The 20,934-nt window shown below is 41.0% G+C and overlaps 1 protein-coding gene across 6 annotated transcripts in view; it reads left to right on the top strand.

The window, feature by feature from the left end:
- Dock7 (dedicator of cytokinesis 7) overlaps nucleotides 1–20,934 on the top strand; it is a 191,754-nt gene that overhangs the window by 7,491 nt on the left and 163,329 nt on the right. For all 6 annotated transcript variants that reach the window (XM_055628697.1, XM_055628699.1, XM_055628700.1 and 3 more), the window contains exon 2: nucleotides 18,750–18,855. In XM_055628697.1, the coding sequence (XP_055484672.1) occupies nucleotides 18,750–18,855 (106 nt within the window). The remainder of the gene's footprint in view (nucleotides 1–18,749; nucleotides 18,856–20,934) is intronic.

Here is a 20,934-nt window from a genome sequence, read left to right as displayed (position 1 = left end):
TCTTTCTTTCTTTCTTTCTTTCTTTCTTTCTTTCTTTCTTTCTTTCTCTCTCTCTCTCTCTCTCTCTCTCTTTCTTTCTTTCTTTTTCTGTCTTTCTCCCTTTCACAAATTCTTTCAGACATCATCCCTTAGAAACAGAGAATCCAGGCCTTGTTCGGGAAGTATAGTCCCAGCTTTTGGAACAAGAGAAAGTGGGTTGAGGCTAAGAAAGATGAGAAGTCATGTAAGGTGGAGGCATGTCTTCCTGGCTGCTGCTTCACAAAAACTGGAGAGAGCAGTTGGCGGGTGTCCTTGCTGCCCACAGAGAGTAGCTGTGGACAGAAAAAGAGTTCCCCAGATCAGGAGAGGGTTTTGTAGAAAGGGCACTTACCTTCCTGTTTTCTCCTGTTCTAGGCAGCCCAGTCTCCAGGATTAAGTCCTGCTCTGCTTTGTTGAGTCATTTGAGCTTTTTGGCAGCCTCTCTGGCAGTTACTTTTTCATTGGCTTTTTTTATTTTCTTTTTTAAAAACCAAGGGAATTTTTAAAATGCAATCACAAAAGCTCAAATCAGATTAATTTACGAATGAAAAAAGTGCTCACTCTTGCAAGTTGATGATTGGGTTAAGGGATGCAGATGTTGCCAGTAGGTCTGCTACATTTGTACCTCAGATTTTACATGAAAACCAAAACAGTCGCCAAGCGATTTGACAGCTCTAGGTTCGGCTCCTAGCAGGAGCTCAGTTTTCTGTCTGCCTCAGGTGTATGTGCTTCCTTGAACTGGTTGCTGTGTTCAGGATGCAGAAGAGCCTGGTCAGTCCTGGCTTCCTTGCCCTTCTCTAGCTTGGAGGGAGATGTAATGATGTCAGCCCCACGTGGTGGATCTCAGGAGTAAACTCATTGCCCACCAGAAAGGGTTTCTAATGAAAGGAAGGAAAGTCATCCCAAGATGACAGATGCTCTTCAGAGTGAATTTGGGGGCCAGGGGAGATGACTCACGTGCTGTGCTTGTCATCCTCACGAGAACCGGAGGTTAAGACCAGAACCAAACTCTCTGGGCTCTCTGGCTAGCCATTATAGCTTAGTCAGGGAGCTACAGGTCTGTGAGAGACCCCATCTCTAAAGCAAGGGTGGTACCTGAGGAATGATACCACAGGAAGACGACATGTACAAATACTTTCACATATACAGATAATGTACACATACAAAATAAAATTAACCATTTATTTACTTCTCTGTGTGTGTGTTTGTGTACCTCCAAGATTGATGTTGGGTTTCTTCCTTGATTACCCTCTACCTTATTTATTGAGGCACGGTTTCTCGCATGCCTACCTGGAATTTATGTGGATGCTCGGGATCTGAACCCCAGTCCTCATGGTTGGGTGACAAGTTCTTTAACCATTGAGCCATTTTCCTGGCCTTCAAATTAATGAGTTTTTTCTTTCTTTTTTTTTTAGTTAAATTTTTATTTTTTAATATTGATTACAGTTTATTTGTTTTGTATCCCAGCTGTAGCCCCCTCCCCATCTCCTCCCATGCCCCCCTCCCTCCCTCATCTCCTCCCATGCCCCTCTCCAAGTCTACTGATAGGGGAGGTCCTCCTCTCCTTCTATCTGATCCTAGCTTATCATGTTTCATTAGGACTGGCTGCATTGTCCTCTCTGCCCTGGCAAGGCTGCTCCCCTTTCAGGGGAAGGTGATCAAAGAGCCAGTCACTGAGTTCATGTCAGAGACAGTCTCTGTTCCCCTTACTAGGGAATCCACTTGGATACTGAGCTGCCATGTGCTATATCGGTGCAGGGGTTCTAGGTTATCTCCATGCATGGTCCTTGGTTGGAGTATCAGTCTTAGAAAAGACCCCTGTGCCCAGAGTTTTTGGTTCTGTTGCTCTCCTTGTGGAGCTTCTGTCCTCTCCAGGTCTTACTATCTCCCCCTTTCATAAAATTCCCTGCACTCTGCCCAAAGCTTGGTTATGAGACTCAGCATCTGCTTTGATTCAGTGCTGGGTGGAGTCTTTCAGAGTCCCTCTGGGGTAGGCTCCTGTCCTGTTTTCTGTTTTTCCCCTTCTTCCAATGTCAAATTAATGATTTTAACGGTTTCATAGTCTTCCTTCAATTGAAGTACAAGCTGTAGAAGAAGTTTAATTCAGAACATGGCTGCTCAGGCAAGAGATCACATCCAAAGACCTTCTAGGTCTGTGTGATCCAGTTGAAATACAAACACATCTTTAATGCAGGAGACAGAGGCAAGCAGATCTGAGTTCAAGGCCAGCTTGGTGTAGAGAAAGTTTAATGTAAAGAAAAGCTTAGGTCCAGGTGTGGTGGTACATGCCTATAATCCCAAACACTGAAAGTAAAGTTAGTTTGTAGGAAGAAGCACCCATATTTGAAAGTGATACCTAATTGAGTGGCAGAAAAGGTGACAAATGAGAAAGATTTGACAGAATAGGATACGCCCAACTCATGAGGAGAGGAAAGGGAAGCTACTTAAGGAGCAACACAGAGAATGAGTTGGGGGGAGAGGAAGAGAGGGAGGAGGAGGCTGTTTTACTGGGACAGTATTAGAGAGATGGGTTGCAGAGAGACAACTCAGGTAAAGATCTAATGAGCCAGCAAATGAGAAGGAGCCAAGAGATTAGAGCAGATAGCTTGAGTTAGTTGGAGGCCAAGCAGAGCAGTTCAGGGGCCAAAGGAAAAGCCAGATTGAGTAAGTCAGCTGGGAGAGGAGTTTGAGCCAGAACAGTTGAGTTGCAGTAGCCAGCCCAGAGTTCAAAAGAACCAGAAAGAGTGAGCTTATTAAGCAGTAAGACTTAGAGGCTGAAAACATTCTAGGCCTAGGTTAGATTGTATGGAGGCTAGAAGCTTCTAGGAATAGGTTAGTAGAGGGAGGCAGTAAGCAGACAACAGCTGAACCAGGAGAATAAAAGTCACTTGTACAAGAACTGGTGAAATTCAAAGAGAATCATTGTAACATCATTGGACGTTAGCTGGCTGTGGATTCCCTGTCACTTAATTTTTAAAAGCTTAGCTTAGATCCTAATGCCTATCTTAGTTACTGTTCTGCTGATGTGAAGAGACACCATGGCAAGGCAGCTTATGAAAGGAAGCGTTTACCTGGGAGCTCGCTTACAGTGTCAGAGGGTTAGCCCATGATCGTCGTGGCCAGGAGTGTGGCAGGCAGGCAGGCATGGTGCCACAGCAGGAGCTGAGAGCTTATATCCTGATATATGAGGTGGAGGCAGTGAGACAGTGCAAGACTGGGAATAGCATGGGCTTTTGAAACCTCAGAGCTCTTCCTCAGTGGCACACCTCCTCCAACAGGACATACCTCCTAATCCTTCCCAAATAGTTCTACTAACTGGGGACCAAGCATTAGACATAGATGCCTATGGGGGCCTTTCTCATCCAAACCACCACAGTGACCTTTCATAGCCTTCACAAGAATGCTTGCCTGGTTTTACTTTTAGAATTTCTCATGTCACCAGCAAACTGAGCTAACCCTCTCATTCCTGTTAGCTCTTTGGTGATTGTCGTAGTTCCTGCTAAAGATAGAGGGATAGGAGGATGTGTTTCAGGGTCCCACGTTGTCCCTGTCACTCTGCACTGACTGTCTTCTTTCCTGCTTTCCCATCATCCTGTCCTTGGTGATACCCTTCCCTTCCCTTCTTTGAGCAGCCCCAGCCACGAAAGACCTAGCTGTGTTAATGTATCTACTTTAACTCTCTTAGAATACACGTGCCACATTGCACACGTGGAGGTCCGAGGACAGCGTTCTGAGCTGGGGCTCTCCTTCCACTGCGTGCTCCGAGGCGGAACCTGGGATAACAGGCCCTCGGGGCAAGCCATTTTATCTCTGAGACATCTCACTCATCCTACTGAGGTCTATTTTATATGCCATAAAATGTACCTATTTAAAGTATACAAGTGAGTGATTTTTTTTTTTTTTAGTAAATTTATGATTATGAAACCATTACCCAACCCACTTGAAGAGTATTACCATTACCCTGAAAAATGCTTTGTGTCAGTTTTTAGTCAGTCTCCATTGCTACTCAAAACCCTAGGTAGCTGCTGAACTACCTTTTATATGTCTGTGTTTCCCTTTTCTGAACGTGTCACATAATGGAGTTATGTAGCATGAGGTCTTTCTGTGTGTGGCTTTTAAAAGCTAGCCTAATGTTTCCATGTTTCTTCCATACGACAGGACTTATTCCTATTTTTACTATTTATGGCTGACTAATACCCCATTTTATGTAGGACATTTTTTTTGTTGTTGTTGTTGTTGTTCATCAGTTAATGGACATTTAAGTGATATCTGTCTTTTGACCATTAGGAATGTGCCTCTGTGAACATTTGTGTACTGCTTTTCTTTGAACACTTGGTTTCAATTCTGTAAAAATATTTTTAGATTTATTTGTTTTGCTTCATGGGTATGAATGAAACTGTCAAAGAATTTGTTTGGGGTTGGTTTTATTCAAAACAGGGTTTCTCTGTGTAGCCTTGGCTGGACTCACTTTGTAGGCCAGGCTGGCCTTGACTTCACAGAGATCCACCTGCCTCAGCCTCCCAGAGTGCTGTGATTACAGACATGCACCACTGCGCCTGCCTAAGAATTTTTTAAAAGAAAATGCTACATAAGATCTAAATGAACAAAGACTTCCCATTCCCATGAGCTGAAGAGCTCAATCTTGTCTACAGATTTGTCCCCAAACTCTTCTAGAGTCAAGACAATCCCTATCAAAATTTCAACTGGGTCACTGAAGGCCTTAATCAAACTTTCTGTTGGTGCTGACCTAAAATGTGCAAAATTATCTAGAACAGCTAAAACGACTTGAATTAGAAGTTAAATTGGAGGACTCATACTGATAGCCTTCAACACTCAGAAATCAGAACAGTGAAAATCTGGCCTAAGCATAAAGAAGTCAGTGACAGGACTGAGGGTGCCATATGCCTAAGAGGCAGATGATGAGCAGTTCAAGTTCATCCTCTGCTACACCGCTCGAATAAGACCCTGGCGTAAAAACACACGCAACAAAAATCAGAAATCCCTCTTAGTTTACGATCAACCAACATTGTTAACTGTGTGTGCTTTAACTGTGTGTATTTTGGGGGAGAGGCATGCTATGGTGCACATGTAGGCAGGGCTCTCCTCCACCTTCACCTGGGTTCCCAGAACTGAGCTCATGTGGTTAAACTGACAGAGTAAGTGCTTTTACCTACTGGGCCACCTCGCCAGCCCTCAACTAACTTTTAAAATGCGGTATAGAATGATTAAATTGGGTAATGGTCAAATTAGGAAATTAGGACTTCTGTCTCCCAAAACATGAATCATTTGTTGTTGTTGTGAACCTCCAAGTCCTGTCTAGTCCTCTACTAAACGTTATGAGAATGGATCATAGGCCAGCCTTGGGTACAGAGGGAGACCTTGTCTTAACAATAGGAAAACCAAAACCAAAACCAAAGAAGTTTGAATAGACCCCAATTCATCAACTAATGTATATAACTTGTAGAAAGACTATAATATGCACATGAACAAGGTGATTCTTAAGACTCCATTCTTGAAACATAGGGTGAAATTCAGATCTCTTTGCCAAAGACAGTGCCTCAACTTAGAGTTCTGTTCAGGCAGGAGACAGATTGTAACCATGGCAGCCAACGTTTTAGTGTTTGTGTTAACCTGTTAGTTTGTACATTAGGCATTTTCACTGTGTTTATCTGACCTGGTAAGCTAAGTTTGGGCAAATAGAGAAGTAATTAACATGAACTATAACCAAAATTGTTTGCTTTTGGAAACTTGATTCTATATGAGTATATGGTATCTGACTTTATCTATAATATATATTATATACACATCATATACCTATATCTATATGTAGATCTAATTAATATTTACACATGTATGTGACTTTTTTCTTTTGGATGCAGTGTTTTACACTGTAGTTCAGGTGGCCTGGAACTTAGGGCAGTCTCCTGCCTCGACTTTTAAAGTGCTAGAATGACAGGTGTTTATAATGAGGCCTGTTATATAGCTGAACTTAAACCCTACCCTATCATTTTTAATGCCTGTTATTTTATATTTTATAGTTTCTAAACCTATTTTTCTCATTATAAGATATTTGTTATAGAAAATTTGGAAATATGGGAGGCCCATAGGAAGGATAACAGTCACCCATAATTCACCATTTAGAAAAAATCTTTGCTTTGCAGAATTTACATTCTAGTGATAATGTTTGAGAAAACTAGAAATAGCCTAATGCTCACTAACAGAGGCTTGTTAAATATATTTCAGTTGATCCACAGAGTGGACTGGATAGCAGATTAACAGTGGTTAATTGTGGCATCTCTCTGTTCACATCTTGGCATCATTCCTGGTTAACTGTGTAACCATAGTGACCTTGAAACTTCAGTATCCTTATAGAGTGCTTGCTTCATGGGGTGTTCCTGAATATTAAATGTAACTTTATATAGTACTTGGCACACTGTAAGTGCTTGAAAGATGTTTCTACTATTATTAATTTTATGTGCTGGTTGGGAAAGAAAAGATAGTGTGGTTTAATGTATGCACACTTAAAAAATATTTACTCTTTCTCTTTCTTTTGTATAAAGTATATCCATGAAGGTATTAAGTGGTTAAAAGTTTACATTTGAGGAATTTTAACTGTGGAGTTGGAAGTAGTAATGACAGAGATAAATTTCTTTTTAACCTTTTTTGTGTGAATTTTAAAGAATGTATATAACTTCTTTTATATAATTTGTTTTAAAGATTTATTTCTTATGCCAGTGTTTCGTTGTTGCTTTATTTTTCTCTTCATTGTAAAGTCTTACTGCCTTTGTTTCTACATCAACTCCCTGAGAACGGTCTTTTGTTGATATACTAACGATGGAAATTACTTTGTGATACGTAAATGGATTACATATTTGAAACTGTTTAACATTTTTACATTAAATTAGAATATTATGTTAAATGATAGCTTAAAAAAAAAAACCTCTGGTATAAAAATGAATTAAAATTAGGTCAACCAGGCTTCTAAAGAAATGTTTAGACCCTTCTGAAGACTGAGATCACCCCTGGAAAATACTCTCTTATAGTGATAGCTGAAGCATGTTCCTTTTCGGATAAATAAAATCGGTACACTTACAGGTTGGTTTACTCTGAAGGCTGTGGAATCTCATAGTGTAGACAGTGACCAAATTCACTTCTACCTGCTTGTTCCCTCTCTACACTTAAGTGTCTCTCTTTGTCCCACACCGTTTTGGACATTGAGGCTGTAAGGTTGGGCGTTGACTTCCATTCCCAAGGAGCCCCAGCAGCTGCTCCATTCTAGCATTGTTGCTTGCCTGATCTTGAGGGAAGGAATTATAAATTCTGTTCTTTGTTCTACTTCCCCTGCAGCCCGAGAGCATTTTCTCAGCACTCTGTGTGTATGAGGTACTCTTCTGGGAGGGTTAGCTTCAGTAAGATGAAGTCCTGCCTTTCAATTGGCTTTTCTTCCTGTCGGGAGGAGCTAAGTGTAGTTGTAGTCACTGGGGTGTTAGTCGCTTATCACAAAAAGATAGTTCTTTTAAAAAATTAAACAATTATTTCATATATTTGAATGCTTTATTATTCTTATATATGCATGTATGTTTGTGTGCCATGTGCGTGCCTGGTACCTCTAGAGGACTGAAGAAGGTGTTTTATCGTCTGGAACTAGAGTTACTTCACAGGGTTGTGAGTCACCATGTAGGTGCTGGGAATCACACCTGGTCCTCAGCAAGAGCAGCTAGTGCTCTCAACCACTGAGCCATAACTACTTTAGCCCCAATGAAGTAATTCTTAATAGAAAAATGTCAGCATAATTAGGGAATATGCATTTTTCTTTAATGACTTGTTTTGAAATATATTTATACAAAATAGGAGAGGAATGGCATAGACAGAGCTTAGGTGACATTTTCTTGACCTTGCTGGTTGCGGTAGTTATTTAGTGTTGCTATGTCAAAAACAATTGTGGAAAGGTTTCTTTTCATTCAGCCACACAGAGGTTTGTGGTCTGTCGGAGCAGGAAAGGCGTGGTGGAGGGATATAGTCTAAGGTGGTAGAAATGTGCCAGTGGCTGGAACGGGGCTTGGTATAACCTCCAAAGTCCTGCCTATAGCACCTTTCTTCAAGACCCTCCCTCTTAAAGCTTCAAAATAGTGTCACAGCTGGGGTTTGTTTGTTAAAAACAGGAGCCTGTGCGGCCATTTCAGATTCAAACCCTAACAATGGTTCAGAGAGGCCTTGAAGCTGCTACTGAAGAGTGAGAGCGCCATGCTTGAGAAGTCGGATTCTTGAGACCTCACTGTGCCTCTCTTCCCGCCGTGTTTGCATGCTTGTTTGTTGCAATGCTGCTATGCCAGAGAAACTTCAAGATTTATTTTTTATTTTTTATTTTTTTTTTATGCTTCTGTCAAAGAAAATGTTGATAGTCATCGGGCTTCCTTATGGCTTGCCTCAAGCTCATTGTGGTTAAGACAAGGTTTTTCATCTCTGCTGCTAGGTTGTCAGCACTGACGAATTTACTCATTATTTGACCTTTCGGGCTGTGTTGCCGTGAAGGTTTAGGGATGCTCAGTATCAGTGGTATAACTGAATGTAGTAACTCCATATATTGGTGAGTGTGATGCCAAAACAAGCATAGCCAAGAAAAGTGGAGAAAGATTTACACATCTGTAGCAGGCAAGGAGAACATGGAAGTTATTTCTAAAACTTTGCCTTTCTTAAAGGCAGTATGGGGATTCTTCCCTGCTTGGGACATATGCATACTCAGGTAAGTCAGACTTTTAGGGTTAAGCACATTCCTGAGCATGCTCAGTTTGAGATCGTAGTTCAAAGAAAGATGGCTTTGGTAGTTTGCCTTGACTGTCAGCTTGGATTAACAGGCCTAGGCAGTTAGTGAAGCACTCCTGGGTGAGTCTCAGAGGGCCTCTCTATTAGATCACGAGGTTTTCACATAATGAGAGCAATTTACTTGATGGATCCATAACATGATGGTATAATTGGGAGGTGGGGATAGGAAGTGGAGACTAATTGGAGGAAGTAAAACACTGGGTGTGTCCCTGCAGGCCTATGCATTCCTCTGGTCTCATCACATACGTCTCTCCTCTTTGTTTCCTGTCCACCATGAAGAAGCTTCTCTGCGATACACCTCTGCCACCATGATGTTTCGCCAAACACATGGGACCAAATGATGAAGTACTGAACGCTTTGAAACTATAAGCCCAAGTAAAAATTTCTGGGCACTGTGGACATAGCCCACTTGGTTAAGTTCTGACACACAAGCATGAGAAACGGGGCTAGGTCCCCAGCACCAACATGTAAAATGCGGGTGAAGTGCTGTGTACTTTGAATTGTAGTGCTGGGAGGTGGAGACAGCCCGGCGGACATGTCCTAGGCCATTGAGAGACCCTGTTTCAAAAAAACGCGGTGGATGACACCTGAAGTTTCCCTGTGGCCTCTTCAGATGCGCTCTTCTGAGTGCACTTCCGCTCAGATGTCTTGTACCCACGTGCAGGAGTGCACACATAGACACACACAAACACACATTGGACATTCTGTGTCAGTGACACAAAGCCTAACTAATTCTATGGTGGATACACTGTGGACATGTTCAGCCTAATGTCAGTGGAATGCATGTTGAACTGTTAAAGTGGAGGACAGGATACATTTTTGGGCTTGCTAAGCTTTCTGATAAAATTATAGCTTAAGAAATAGGAAAAGAATACTTTGAGAGTGCATAATTTAGGAGTTCTCCCCAAAGGTGACAGCCTTGCTTAGTGGCTATTTTCTGGATGCATTTCGTTCCTTACTCCTAAACTGCTTACTGTCAGCCAGGGTTCTGTATCTTCCTACTATTGGTGTGACATCCTGCTGGTGCGAATTCACAATAGGTCATGGGTTGCCAGGAACAGTCTAGTGCCTTAGCTTGAGTTTTACTACATTTTAAAGTATTATTTAACTATGACATAAACTATGAGTGAAGTCAGTATTATTAACATTTCCACCTTACGTAGCCCAGAAAATGGAGGGGCTTAATGTCTTGGGGAATCTAGACTAAAACGTAGCTAAACAAAGAAGAATAAGACACAAAGGGTCCTTATGGTTGTATCTTACAATACATTCGCATTAAATTATTTTGAGTTTTTGGTTAACACACAAAAGATTGTAAGTATTCAGGGGGCAAAAAATCTTTATGAATGATGTGAACAATTAGAAGGTAGGTCTTCGCCCCTTTAGCTTCAGCATGCCTGAGCCTTAGTAACTCACCTAGTCCTTTTGGGTCTTGTGTCATCATGATTCTGATATGATGAATCCAGACACGTACTTTAAGGGAAGAATGAATAGTAGTAAGATTATATAACATCCTGTCCTAATTGGTTGGGTACCCTAACTTCTCAGTTTTTAAGTATACCTAGTCTGTGGTTTATAGGATAAAAGTTCTAATCCCTCTAGGAGATGGGAGGTTATAGGTTTACATACCCAGTAAAAGTTGACATCATCTTCCCTCTATTGATTATATTTTATTACCTGATATTCTCCCCACCACAGTGTACCTTCAGAGCTAGTTTCTATGGAAAGACCTTCTATATAGCATTTTAATTAGGAAGAACCTTGAGCTTCTTCTGTCTGGGGAGCTGTGATGTGTGGGGCACTGCAACAGGGAGAAGTCACGACTGATTTCTCTGAGCCTTTCCACAATTGACCATGTGACTGTTAAATTTAAAATTGGCCCTTTTCAGTTTTATCAGACGACAGGATCTCCGTGCCGTGTGTAACCTCCATTTTATTCCTCACATAAATAGTGTGTGTGTGATGAGTGTGAGTGGGCACACACGTGGGTGTGTGGAAGTCAGATGACGGGTAACTTTGTGGAGTAGTTTCTCTCCCTCCACCTTTATGTGGAGTCCAGGGGTTGTACTCAGAGGCAAACACGTTTACCTACTGAGCCATATCTCTGTTCCACCATACACTGTTTTTGAAACAAGAGACTAAAACCATTGTTATCTTAGACAGATCTGGGTAATGTAAACCTGGGAGTAATTTCTTCTAAACGTCCTCTTAAAACTTACGCCTTTTCTATTTTGCAAAGGAAGGCTTACATCTAGCCAGCAAAAATATTGACAAAAATGAAGAGATAAGCATTAAGTCTTCCTGGGGCTGGTAGCATGGCTGTAAGCACATGTCAGTGATTTTTAGTAGCATGCCTTTGGTTTGTGTTTCCATTTCACTAACGGGCTACTGGTAGCTTCCTTAAACATTTATCATCTTCTTGTGGGTAGACACATGGGTCCATTAGTTTGTCTGTGATGTCCTTTAAATTTGGGAGTTTTGTTACCCCAGGAAGCTAGCTGTAAAGAGTTCCCATTCCAGGAATGAGTTAAACTGTGGGTAGATTCAGTGACTTCTTTAATCACCGGTCTTAATTACTTTCTACTGCTGTGAAGAGACACCATGGCAAGACAGCTTATGAAAGGAAGCGTTTACCTGGGAGCTCGCTTACAGTGTCAGAGGGTTAGCCCATGATCGTCATGGCCAGGGGTGTGGCAGGCAGGCAGGCATGGTGCCACAGCAGGAGCTGAGAGCTTATGTCCTGATATATGAGGTGGAGGCAGTGAGACAGTGCAAGACTGGGAATAGCATGGGCTTTTGAAACCTCAGAGTCCTCCCTCAGTGGCACACCTCTTCCAACAAGGACATACCTCCTAATCCTTCCCAAATAGTTCTACTAACTGGGGACCAAGCATTAGACATAGATGCCTATGGGGGTCTTTCTCATCCAAACTACCACATTAATAAAATGCCAGCATCTTTTCTGGTAACCAGACCTTTTCTTGCTTGCTTTGGAAATCTGTATTGTACTTAAGAGAATCAAATAGGAGGCCTGGGTCCTCCTGATGATGCTCATCTGAAAGAGGAAATGAAAGGAGTCAGGTTTGGTCACTACCCTCAGCCTCTGAGCATAGTTTGGACAGGTCCTCTTTCATTGTTCCCCTCTTCACTCAGGGTGCACACTGATTTCCCGTGCAGCCATACTGCTGGCCACTGGGTCTCACACTGGGTCATCAGGAGTTCTCTGAATATGGCTTCTTCCTTTGGGTTACCTGAAGTGGACTGGAGGGTGACAGCTTCTTAAAGCAACTTGCTTGCTCATTTTCCCTCCAACTCAGTCACATCTTGGCTGGTAACAGCCTTGAAGACAATATCCAGCAGACAAGAAAAGGGAGCTCTTTGGGTTCTTCCTGGCTGTGAGAACACTTGAGATGAAGCAGATGTCCAGGCAGTCTCGTTACTGTGCCTCATCTCTTTTCTTGTTGTGTTGAACCTTCAGCCAGTCCCGTTTTATCATTTTATTCTAGGGCAGAATTACATTCTCTAATTCAAAATTTTGTTTCATTAAAAAATTCTCTTCAGTTTTCTTCCGTGAAAATAATTCTCATGTTAACTTCCATTCATACTCCGTACATTTTCTTTCTGCCTCATTTTGATTCCTTCTTTAAATTTATATATTGCAACAATACTTCAAGATATCGAAATTCAAAACAGAAAACCAAATATGTTCAGTAAAAGAACATATTTTATTTCTCATAGCTTGATGTGTGTCTTCTGCTGGTCATTCCTGTTGGGCCTTCCTATTGTGGCCCAACGCAGTGATTGCTTGCGTTAAACTGGTTTGTGTTAACAGTGAGGGAGGTTGTGGAATTGGAGATCTGAAAAGAAGATAAGTAGATCAAATTTTGTATTTTTTTTGGAGGAAAGTAGGGATTTTCATCTATATAATTGAGGATCATAAGTAACTTCTAGACACTCGACCTACTCTGTTATTTCCACTTTGCAGTTTGTATTAATAGCTTACTAAAGTGAAAATGAAAAGCCTTGTGTGATTTGCTTTATACTATAAACTTGTCACTAGAAATAAGAAAGCGTCTGGAAAGAGTAACTGAAGGTAAAGGAATTGAAGTTAATTATTTGTCATCTTTGTTGAATACATTGGATTATAGGTTGGTTAAGAGATTGCTGGGGGAGGTTTATTCAGGAGGTTGAAATAGGCCTCTTGTCTGGGCAGCAGACATTTGCTGTTACAGCTTATTTTCAAATGATTTATTTTTTGCGTTATTACATCTTATTTTAATTATTACTGATTTTCCCTTTAGGGCCATGACAGCATGTGGAAGTAAGTAATATTTGCTGAGGCCTACTTCTTGGACTCTTGGCATAGCAGGCTTGGCTGCTTGTCCTGAAATGCCAGAGAAAAACAGTGGTGAAAGGCACGAGAGGCATTTTAATTGGTGTGGGGACAGGGAAGAACAGAAAAGGTCTAGTGGCTTGAGATCTGTCTTTCAGGGACTAACAGGAGCTTTGAGGTTTTTATAGAAGAGTGTAAAAAGGCCAGGTTGTGGTTCGCACGCCTGGTGATTTGGCTGAGCAGCGTCTCAGGTGGTACTGTGGTTGATCATTATCTTGAGTGGTTCTGAGCTAGTGGTGCCTGTTTTCAGTCCCAGCACTCAGGAAGCTGAGGCAGGAGTGTTGTTGAGATTGGAGGCTACCCTAGGATGCATGTTGAAACCCTGTTCCCCAAAACAAACCAAGGTGAGTAGGGGAGGGGATGGGAGTGAGGAGATGCTCTGTAAAGCTCCAGAGAAATCTTTATCACTGGAGGGAACAAGTCAGTTCCCATTGTGAGATGTTCCCCTTGGGCTCAGCCTTGGTGGGTTCTGTCATCAGGATAATTGGTTTCATTATGGCAGTAGGGCAGTTGTTCCTGCTTAGCCAGACACTGTCATCATGTGGACATCTGTCTGTGAGACTCTGTTGCTTGGGGGTCATTTTTTCTTCTTGTAAAGATATTTATTAATCAGATCAGCTGCTCCTGGAATCCAAGGTAATTGTAGGAGGGAACTACCCTGGAGAATTCAGAAGAAAAAAAAAATTACAGGTACAATTGAGTTGGGGACAAAATAGAGTTAGGTTGAGTAGACCCCACTCCTGTTATTAAATTTAAAAAAAAGCAATCCCTTTTTGAAGTAGCTGTCTCATTTGTTTTTCTCTTTAACGTTGAAATTGTCAAATAATGGGTAATGTTTCTGATTTCTTGAGTCAGAACTGAATTCTCTTTACCACATCAAAGAATGAACATGGTGTCTTTTAATCCCAGCACTTGGGGGTGGAGGCAGGTGAATCTCTGTGACTTTGAGCCAATCTGTTTAAGGAAGCAAGTTCCAGGCTAGCCAGCAGGACTGCATAGTAACAACAGCAACAGCAGCAAGAACCTAAAACCCAAAACCAAAACCTAAAACCCGCTAAATTGATTAGATGTACAACGGATATATAAATGTAAGGACTTGAAGCATGTTTAAGAAATACTTGCACCAGGTGTGTTGGCGCATACCTTTGAACCCAGCCCTCAGGGAGGCAGAGGCAGGCAGATCTCTGTGAGTTCAAGGCCAGCCTGGTATACAAAGTGAGTCCAGGACAGCCAGGGCTACACAGAGAAACCTGTCTCAAAATACAAAAACAGCAACAACGATTTTTTTTTTATTACATGAATTCCATTAAAAGGCCTGATGGAGGATTGATGAACTGAGGTCACTCCCCCACCCTATGTGGTAGAAGGAGGGACAAGGATTCTCAAAGGTTGTCCTCTGAACTCCACAGTCAGCAGGCATGTACCCTCCCCCCCTTCCCCCCAGTGTAAGAAGAAAAAGGGTACTGTTAAACGGAGACCACAGAATCGCCCTTTGTCCTCAGTCTGTCCTCTCTCAACTGCGTCCTCTCCAGGGTTCAGCTTGAACGTCTAGCCGCTTTGGATGCTCTTCTCTTCCTCCCTTATACCCTTCTAGGTAACTGAGGTTTCTTTTACTTTTTCTTTTTTTCCTTTCTCACTTTCTCAACGTGGCCGCACTCAGTAGATCTCCTTTCTCTGCGTAAGTTTAGCTTGTTGGGACTGCAGAGGCCCAGGTTTTCACTCTAAAAGTCTGGAAACCTGGTGACTTGTGCCTTATTACTCCTACCCTCTCAGTGTTTCCCTTACTAGTAATGTCTAAATAGCCATTGAATGAGCCAGTGTTGGTTACCTGTTGACTAAGATCACCAAGGTCCACGGATTACAGGGGGTTTGACTGGTATGAAGTGACATATACCCACTATTACAGTGTCACACAGAATAGATTTCCTCTCTATGCTGGTTAGTTTTTTTGTTTGTTTGTTTTTTGTTTTTCCTTGTTTGTTTTGTCAACTTGACACAAGCTAGAGCCATCTGGGAAAAAGAAGCAGCCTTAATCGAGAAACACCTCCATCAGATTGCCCATAGGCAAGGCCTGTGGGGGCATTTTCTTTGTCAATGATTGGGGTGGCAGGGATGTGCCACCCAAGGACCATGTAAGAAAACAGGCTGAGCAAGCCAGCAACAGCACCCTTCTGTGGCCTCTGCTTCACAGCTTTTCTCCTCTCTTCCTTTTGTCATGTGAGCACAGCAATGTAAAGACAACTACAACAGTCTCTAAACGTCCTGTGTCCTGCTTACTCATTCCCCCTCCGCCTTCCCCTTCCAGCCCCTAGAGTTGTTGTTTCTTTGTTTCTACTCTAGACATGGTTTTGCCTATTTCAGTATGTCCTAAAACAGAAATTACATAATATATACCATTTGTAGACTGTTTTCTCTCACTTGAGACTATTCTTTCATGGTTGATAGCCCATCTTCTTTTTTATATGGATGTGACATACTTGGTTTATTCACCCACTGAGATACAGCTTAGTTGCATCCAAGCTTTGCCAATTATGAGTCATGATTTAGTCTTCCAAAGCATTAATATAAGGGAAAAAATAGCAGTTCAGTATCAGTATCCTGAGAGAATAACTGTTTTATCTCAGAACCGTACACTGAGAATTGCATAGTTAGCACATAGGCATCTCTAAGAAGTGGCTATAGAATGTTTGTTGTGGAAGAAGGGACAAGACTAAAGAGATAAAGTAGGGAAAATAGTACATTAAACAGGTAATTTTTGGAAAATGAGATTTTTCTTAAAACTCAATTGGAAATTGAGGTTCTCAATCCATCTATGAGCTTGAGAACATCTTTAAAACTATTCTCATCCCTGCACAGACACTGGGTCATCAGCTGGGGCCACTTACCGGCATGGGATAATGAGAGGAAGTAGGGTTAACTTTTTGATAGCATTAAAGGGCAGAAGGAGAGTTTTATCAAATAGAGAAATAGTTTGAGAATCATAGAATAGAGGTTAGATAGTGGCATTGTGATATAATTACACAAAGTCTGTGGATAGTAATCTTTGTTGTATTTGTGACCTACGTTGAAAAAAATCTCATTAGTGTAAAGGGGAACCTTATTTTATTACATGATTTGAAACTTATTGACTATTTATCTGATAGTTTTGTGGAAACTGAGGATTATAGTCATTAATAAGCTATGAGTCTATTTGAATATCTAAAATATTTTTGTTTTAAAATACAAATTTTTAAAAACAAATTTATAATACTAGTATGTAAGGGTCAACAGATACTTTAAAGTCTTGGGATTTCTGCGCTCTAATGCTGATTTTTCAAATTAAGATCTGTCCATTATGGTGCCTTTGCAGTTACATCTGTCAGCAGTTTATATGGAGTGTGTAGTGCACGGACCTTTCATATGGCTTTGAGTGCTAGAGCTTGTGTGTGTGTGTGTGTGTTCCTGGTAGTGGATGCATACCTGTGTGCGCATGTCTGTGGCCGTCAGAGGTTGACATGGGGTGTCTTTCTAGACTGTGCCTGTCTTGTCTGAGACAGGGTCTCTCACTGAAGCCAGAGCTAGCTGATGCAGACCAGCTGACCGATGGGTCCCTGCTCAAGCGCTGAGATTACAGGGGTGTTAACAGGCCTGGGCACTCAGTGCTGGGGTATCGGATGCAGATTCTCGTGCCCCAGAAGCAAGGGTTTTACTCCCTGAATACCCACCCCCACACCATGATAAATATTTTAGGGACAAAACATAGTATACATGAAACAGAAAAAATGACAAGGAATAAAAACTTTCTAGAATTTTTTTTAATTTAGGTTTTTTTTTTGTTTTTGTTTTTTTACTTTCTAGAAGTTTTAAAGAAGTGTAGTATAACTGCTTAGTCAAGAAAGTTCGCATGAAGATCTCGTCATCTGAGTTTTACCTTTAAAATGGCTTAAGAATTGAGCTGGTTACCAAGAGAGGCAAAAATTCTCAGGAAACAATCTGTGTTCATTGACAAGATCAGGGATGCCCCTGCTGAGAAGCTAGATGCATGCACTATGGGCAGAGCCAAGATGACCCAGTGTGCTAAAGAAAGTACGTGAAGTAAGGAGGCAGAGGGCATGTGGAGGAATTGAAGGAGGGGGATGGGGGGCTTGACAAACACATTGTATGCGTCTATGAAATTCTGAAACAACATGAAAGGTTATAAAAGAGTTTGGTTAATAATGTAAAAGATAGAGAAATTAGGGTCAGATTTAGGGAAGCGATTCTTGCCTGGGTATCAGGACACTGCTTATTAGTTAAGTAAAAACAGAAAATAGTTTGTTGGGCATAAATGGGGAAGTAGTAATATTAAAAAAGAAAGAAGAACTTTTTTTCTCACAATTCTTAGCATAGTTTCATGTATAAAATATTTTAGAATTTATATGCATTTTAACATATATATATATAATAGCTTACACTCTTTCATATATTATATTTCTAAAATGTCACATTAGAAATAAGCTCTGTAAAAATTAGCTGCACTGCTTGTGTCCTCCATCAGTATTAAAAAAGGGGTATGGTGAGTTCAAGGCCAGCCTGCAAAACAGAGAAGATGTTATAATTCTAAGCAAGAAGATGCTTTATGAATAATGTTGTTATAAACAAAAACAAAAATCCCTACCATTCTGTTTTACCGGTAAAGACTCAGAAGCTGGATGCTTGGGTGTAAGCCTGCTACCTCAGAGAGGCAGAGAAAGCACCCAATTGACCTTCCTTTTTAGCTCAGGTCTGCATGGAAAAAAGCCAGAAGGCTCACTAGCTCAGCTGACAGTCCAGGAGGATAAGGCCAAAAAACCCAAGGCTGAAGGCTTGCTAGCTCAAAGCCCAAAAAGCCAGGGAGGGAGTGGAGGAGCTGAAGCTGAAGCTAAAGCCAAAGCCAGAGTTTAAGCTAATCACCCTTCTTCTCCACGATTTCTTAAATACCCCTCAACTCAGAGTCCCTCCTACTCTTTAATCCCCGCCAGCTGCTTTCTTGCTCTGCCTCTTAACCTAAGGTTAACTTTATTAAATTCTTTGTACAGAAAGCTCTTACATTAAAGGTGTGTGCTAGGGCTGGGTGAACCACACTAAACAAAAAACAAAGAGTTTTACAGCTCACAATTTTGGGGTTCATAATGGGATCAAATATCCTGCAACAGAATTTAGTCTCTCTCTCTCTTTCTTTTGTTTTTTTGAGACAGGGTTTCTCTGTGTAGCCTTGGCTGTCCTGGACTTGATTTGTAGACCAGGGTGGCCTCAAAATCACATAGATCCGCCTGCCTCTGCCTCCTCAAGTGCAGGGATTAAAGGCGTGTGCTATCATGCCTGGCTGTGTTTAGTTTTAATATGCTGAGACCTTGTTATTTTATAAATGCATTTTTAATGTACTTCCCTCCATTATAAATGAGTTTTGTTTTCTTAAACTTACATACATACATACATACATACATACATACATACATACATACATACATGTTGGGTGTGCACGTGTGTTGGTGATACATTACTTTTTTTGTTACAGAACTGTTGCTGCTGAAGTTAGAAAGCAGATCTCTGGACAGTACAGTGGTTCCCCCCAGCTGCTCAAAAACCTCAACATAGTTGGCAACGTATCCCACCACACCACAGTAAGTAGCATGTATCCACCACACCACAGGAAGTAGCATGTTCAAGCTGTGGAGTGTTACAAATGCATGAGGAGACCATGAGAAAGTTCTGAAAGTGTAAGTCAATCTCATGTGGGTTCTCTGCCAGTCTCCACCTTCACTGTTGTCCCTCACTCTTGCAGTTTGAGTTGAGAAGAGAGTGCTGGGGCTGCTCGAGAGAAGTGATGGTTTCCAAGTTAACTCGGAAACTCTATCAGCAGGATTTAATCAGTCCTGGAATGGTACACTTAGATTCAGTAAATGACACGACTAGAATCTTCTACAAATAGCAATTGAGGCAGTCACTGTGGATTTGTAGCTGTCTGTCCCTTCTAAGAGAAGGAAAAAGCTATTGAATCATTAATACTGGACAGGCATCGTAGGTGTAAACAAATTGTCTCTTATGAAAGAAGCTATCATGAGAGAATTTTTATTTAAACTCATTTATGTTAGGAATATGAATTAAAACAAACCTTCATCTTAAAATTAGAGTACTTTACAAGTAGCTAAGGAGACACTGGTTATTGAACAAACATGCTGGTGGGGGGAGGTTCATTGACCTGTAATAACATGTTATAAATGTTTCTGTTACTAAAAGTTTAAAAACAGGAATTTACTTTTCTGAACAATAAGCAATATGCTAGTTGAAAAATCTTTAGAATACAAGAGTTTCTGGGTAATCTCAATGTGCATGGGGTAGGCCTTTGAGTGTGTTACTGCTCTGCCTTTCATCATGCTATCTTTCATCTTGAATTATATCTGAGTTATTCAAAATCCCATAGCTAGACACCAGATTTGGTTTTTATAAATAATTGCAACTCATATGTAATCTGTCTTGTGCTTCCCAGTCCGATTACCATCTGTTGTCTTATTGTTCTGGTACCCTGATTTTAACTATCCTATGAGGACCTAAACACCACAAGTCTACTAATTTTTTATTGTCCTTCTCCCTTGATGTCCTCTTCTCTCCTCACCAAACAACTTACTTTTTGAGCTTTCTAATTACTCTGTTGCATCTACCTTTGATTTCTTTAACCTCCTTTCATGGTATTTCATCCCTTGGCACAACCTCAGTGCTTTTTAAATCCAAGTCGCTGCCTACCATACCCATGTAGCTGTATGTGGCTAGAGAAAATGCACAGTGGAATTGATTAAATTCCATTTAAATTTATGCAAAGATTTATTTACTTATTATTTTTTATAATTCATTTAATTTCTATTTTATGTACATTAGTGTGAAGGCGTCAGATCCCTTGGAATTGGGGGCATAGACAGTTGTGAGCTGTCGTGTGAGTCCTGAGAACTGAACTGGGGTCCTTTGGAAGAGCAGACAGTGCTCTTAACCACTGAGCCATCTCTCCAGCCCCCTTCTGCAAAGATTTCTTATCCCAATTACTTAAGTGCTTTTGTAATTTTCCCTTTAAGAAAAGATGCCATCTTTTACAAATTTGTTCTTACTGATTCAGCCCTCTCAGATTCATACTTGCTGGCTGGTTTTTTTGTTTGTTTGTTTTGTTTTGCTTTTTTTTTTCTCTCATTTAAGCATTCTGCTTTTTCTTGCCTCACCTTTTCTACCAGTCTCCAACTTCCAAATTTTCTTAGCAACAATATTTTTTCAAAGAGTATGCAATGCTTGTGGCATTCAGTTTCTCTTTGTAGTCATTTTGAAAAGGTGCTTGTTAACTATGAGAGTCCGTAGATACAGCGAGAGAGACAGACAGAATGCTGCACATACTGGCATTTCCTTTCTAACTGCATTTCCATTATCACGCTTAACCACTTCAACAGCAATTTCTTGCTATCATCTGTAGTCTGGAACTTGTTATTTCCTTGCTGGTTTCGATACTTTTTTTTATAGTTGGTTCATTCAGACCAGAATTCAGGAGAGCATCAGCATGTGGGATTTGATCTTACGTTGCTAGAATTTTCTGCCCTTTTATTGTACTCTCCCCCCTCCCCCCCAGCAGCTCTAACTTTGAAGTATGTTCAAGCCATTGGCTTATTGGAAGTTAGGTCAAATTTGCTACCTTTTCAATGTCCTTTTTATTTTCTTGTAGATAT

Source organism: Psammomys obesus, unplaced genomic scaffold (assembly GCF_907164565.1).
Source record: "Psammomys obesus unplaced genomic scaffold, mPsaObe1.curated_primary_1811, whole genome shotgun sequence".
NCBI classification, from domain to species: Eukaryota; Metazoa; Chordata; class Mammalia; order Rodentia; family Muridae; genus Psammomys; species Psammomys obesus.
Note: the sequence above shows the minus strand (reverse complement) of the source record. Positions and strands in the feature narration are given on the sequence as shown.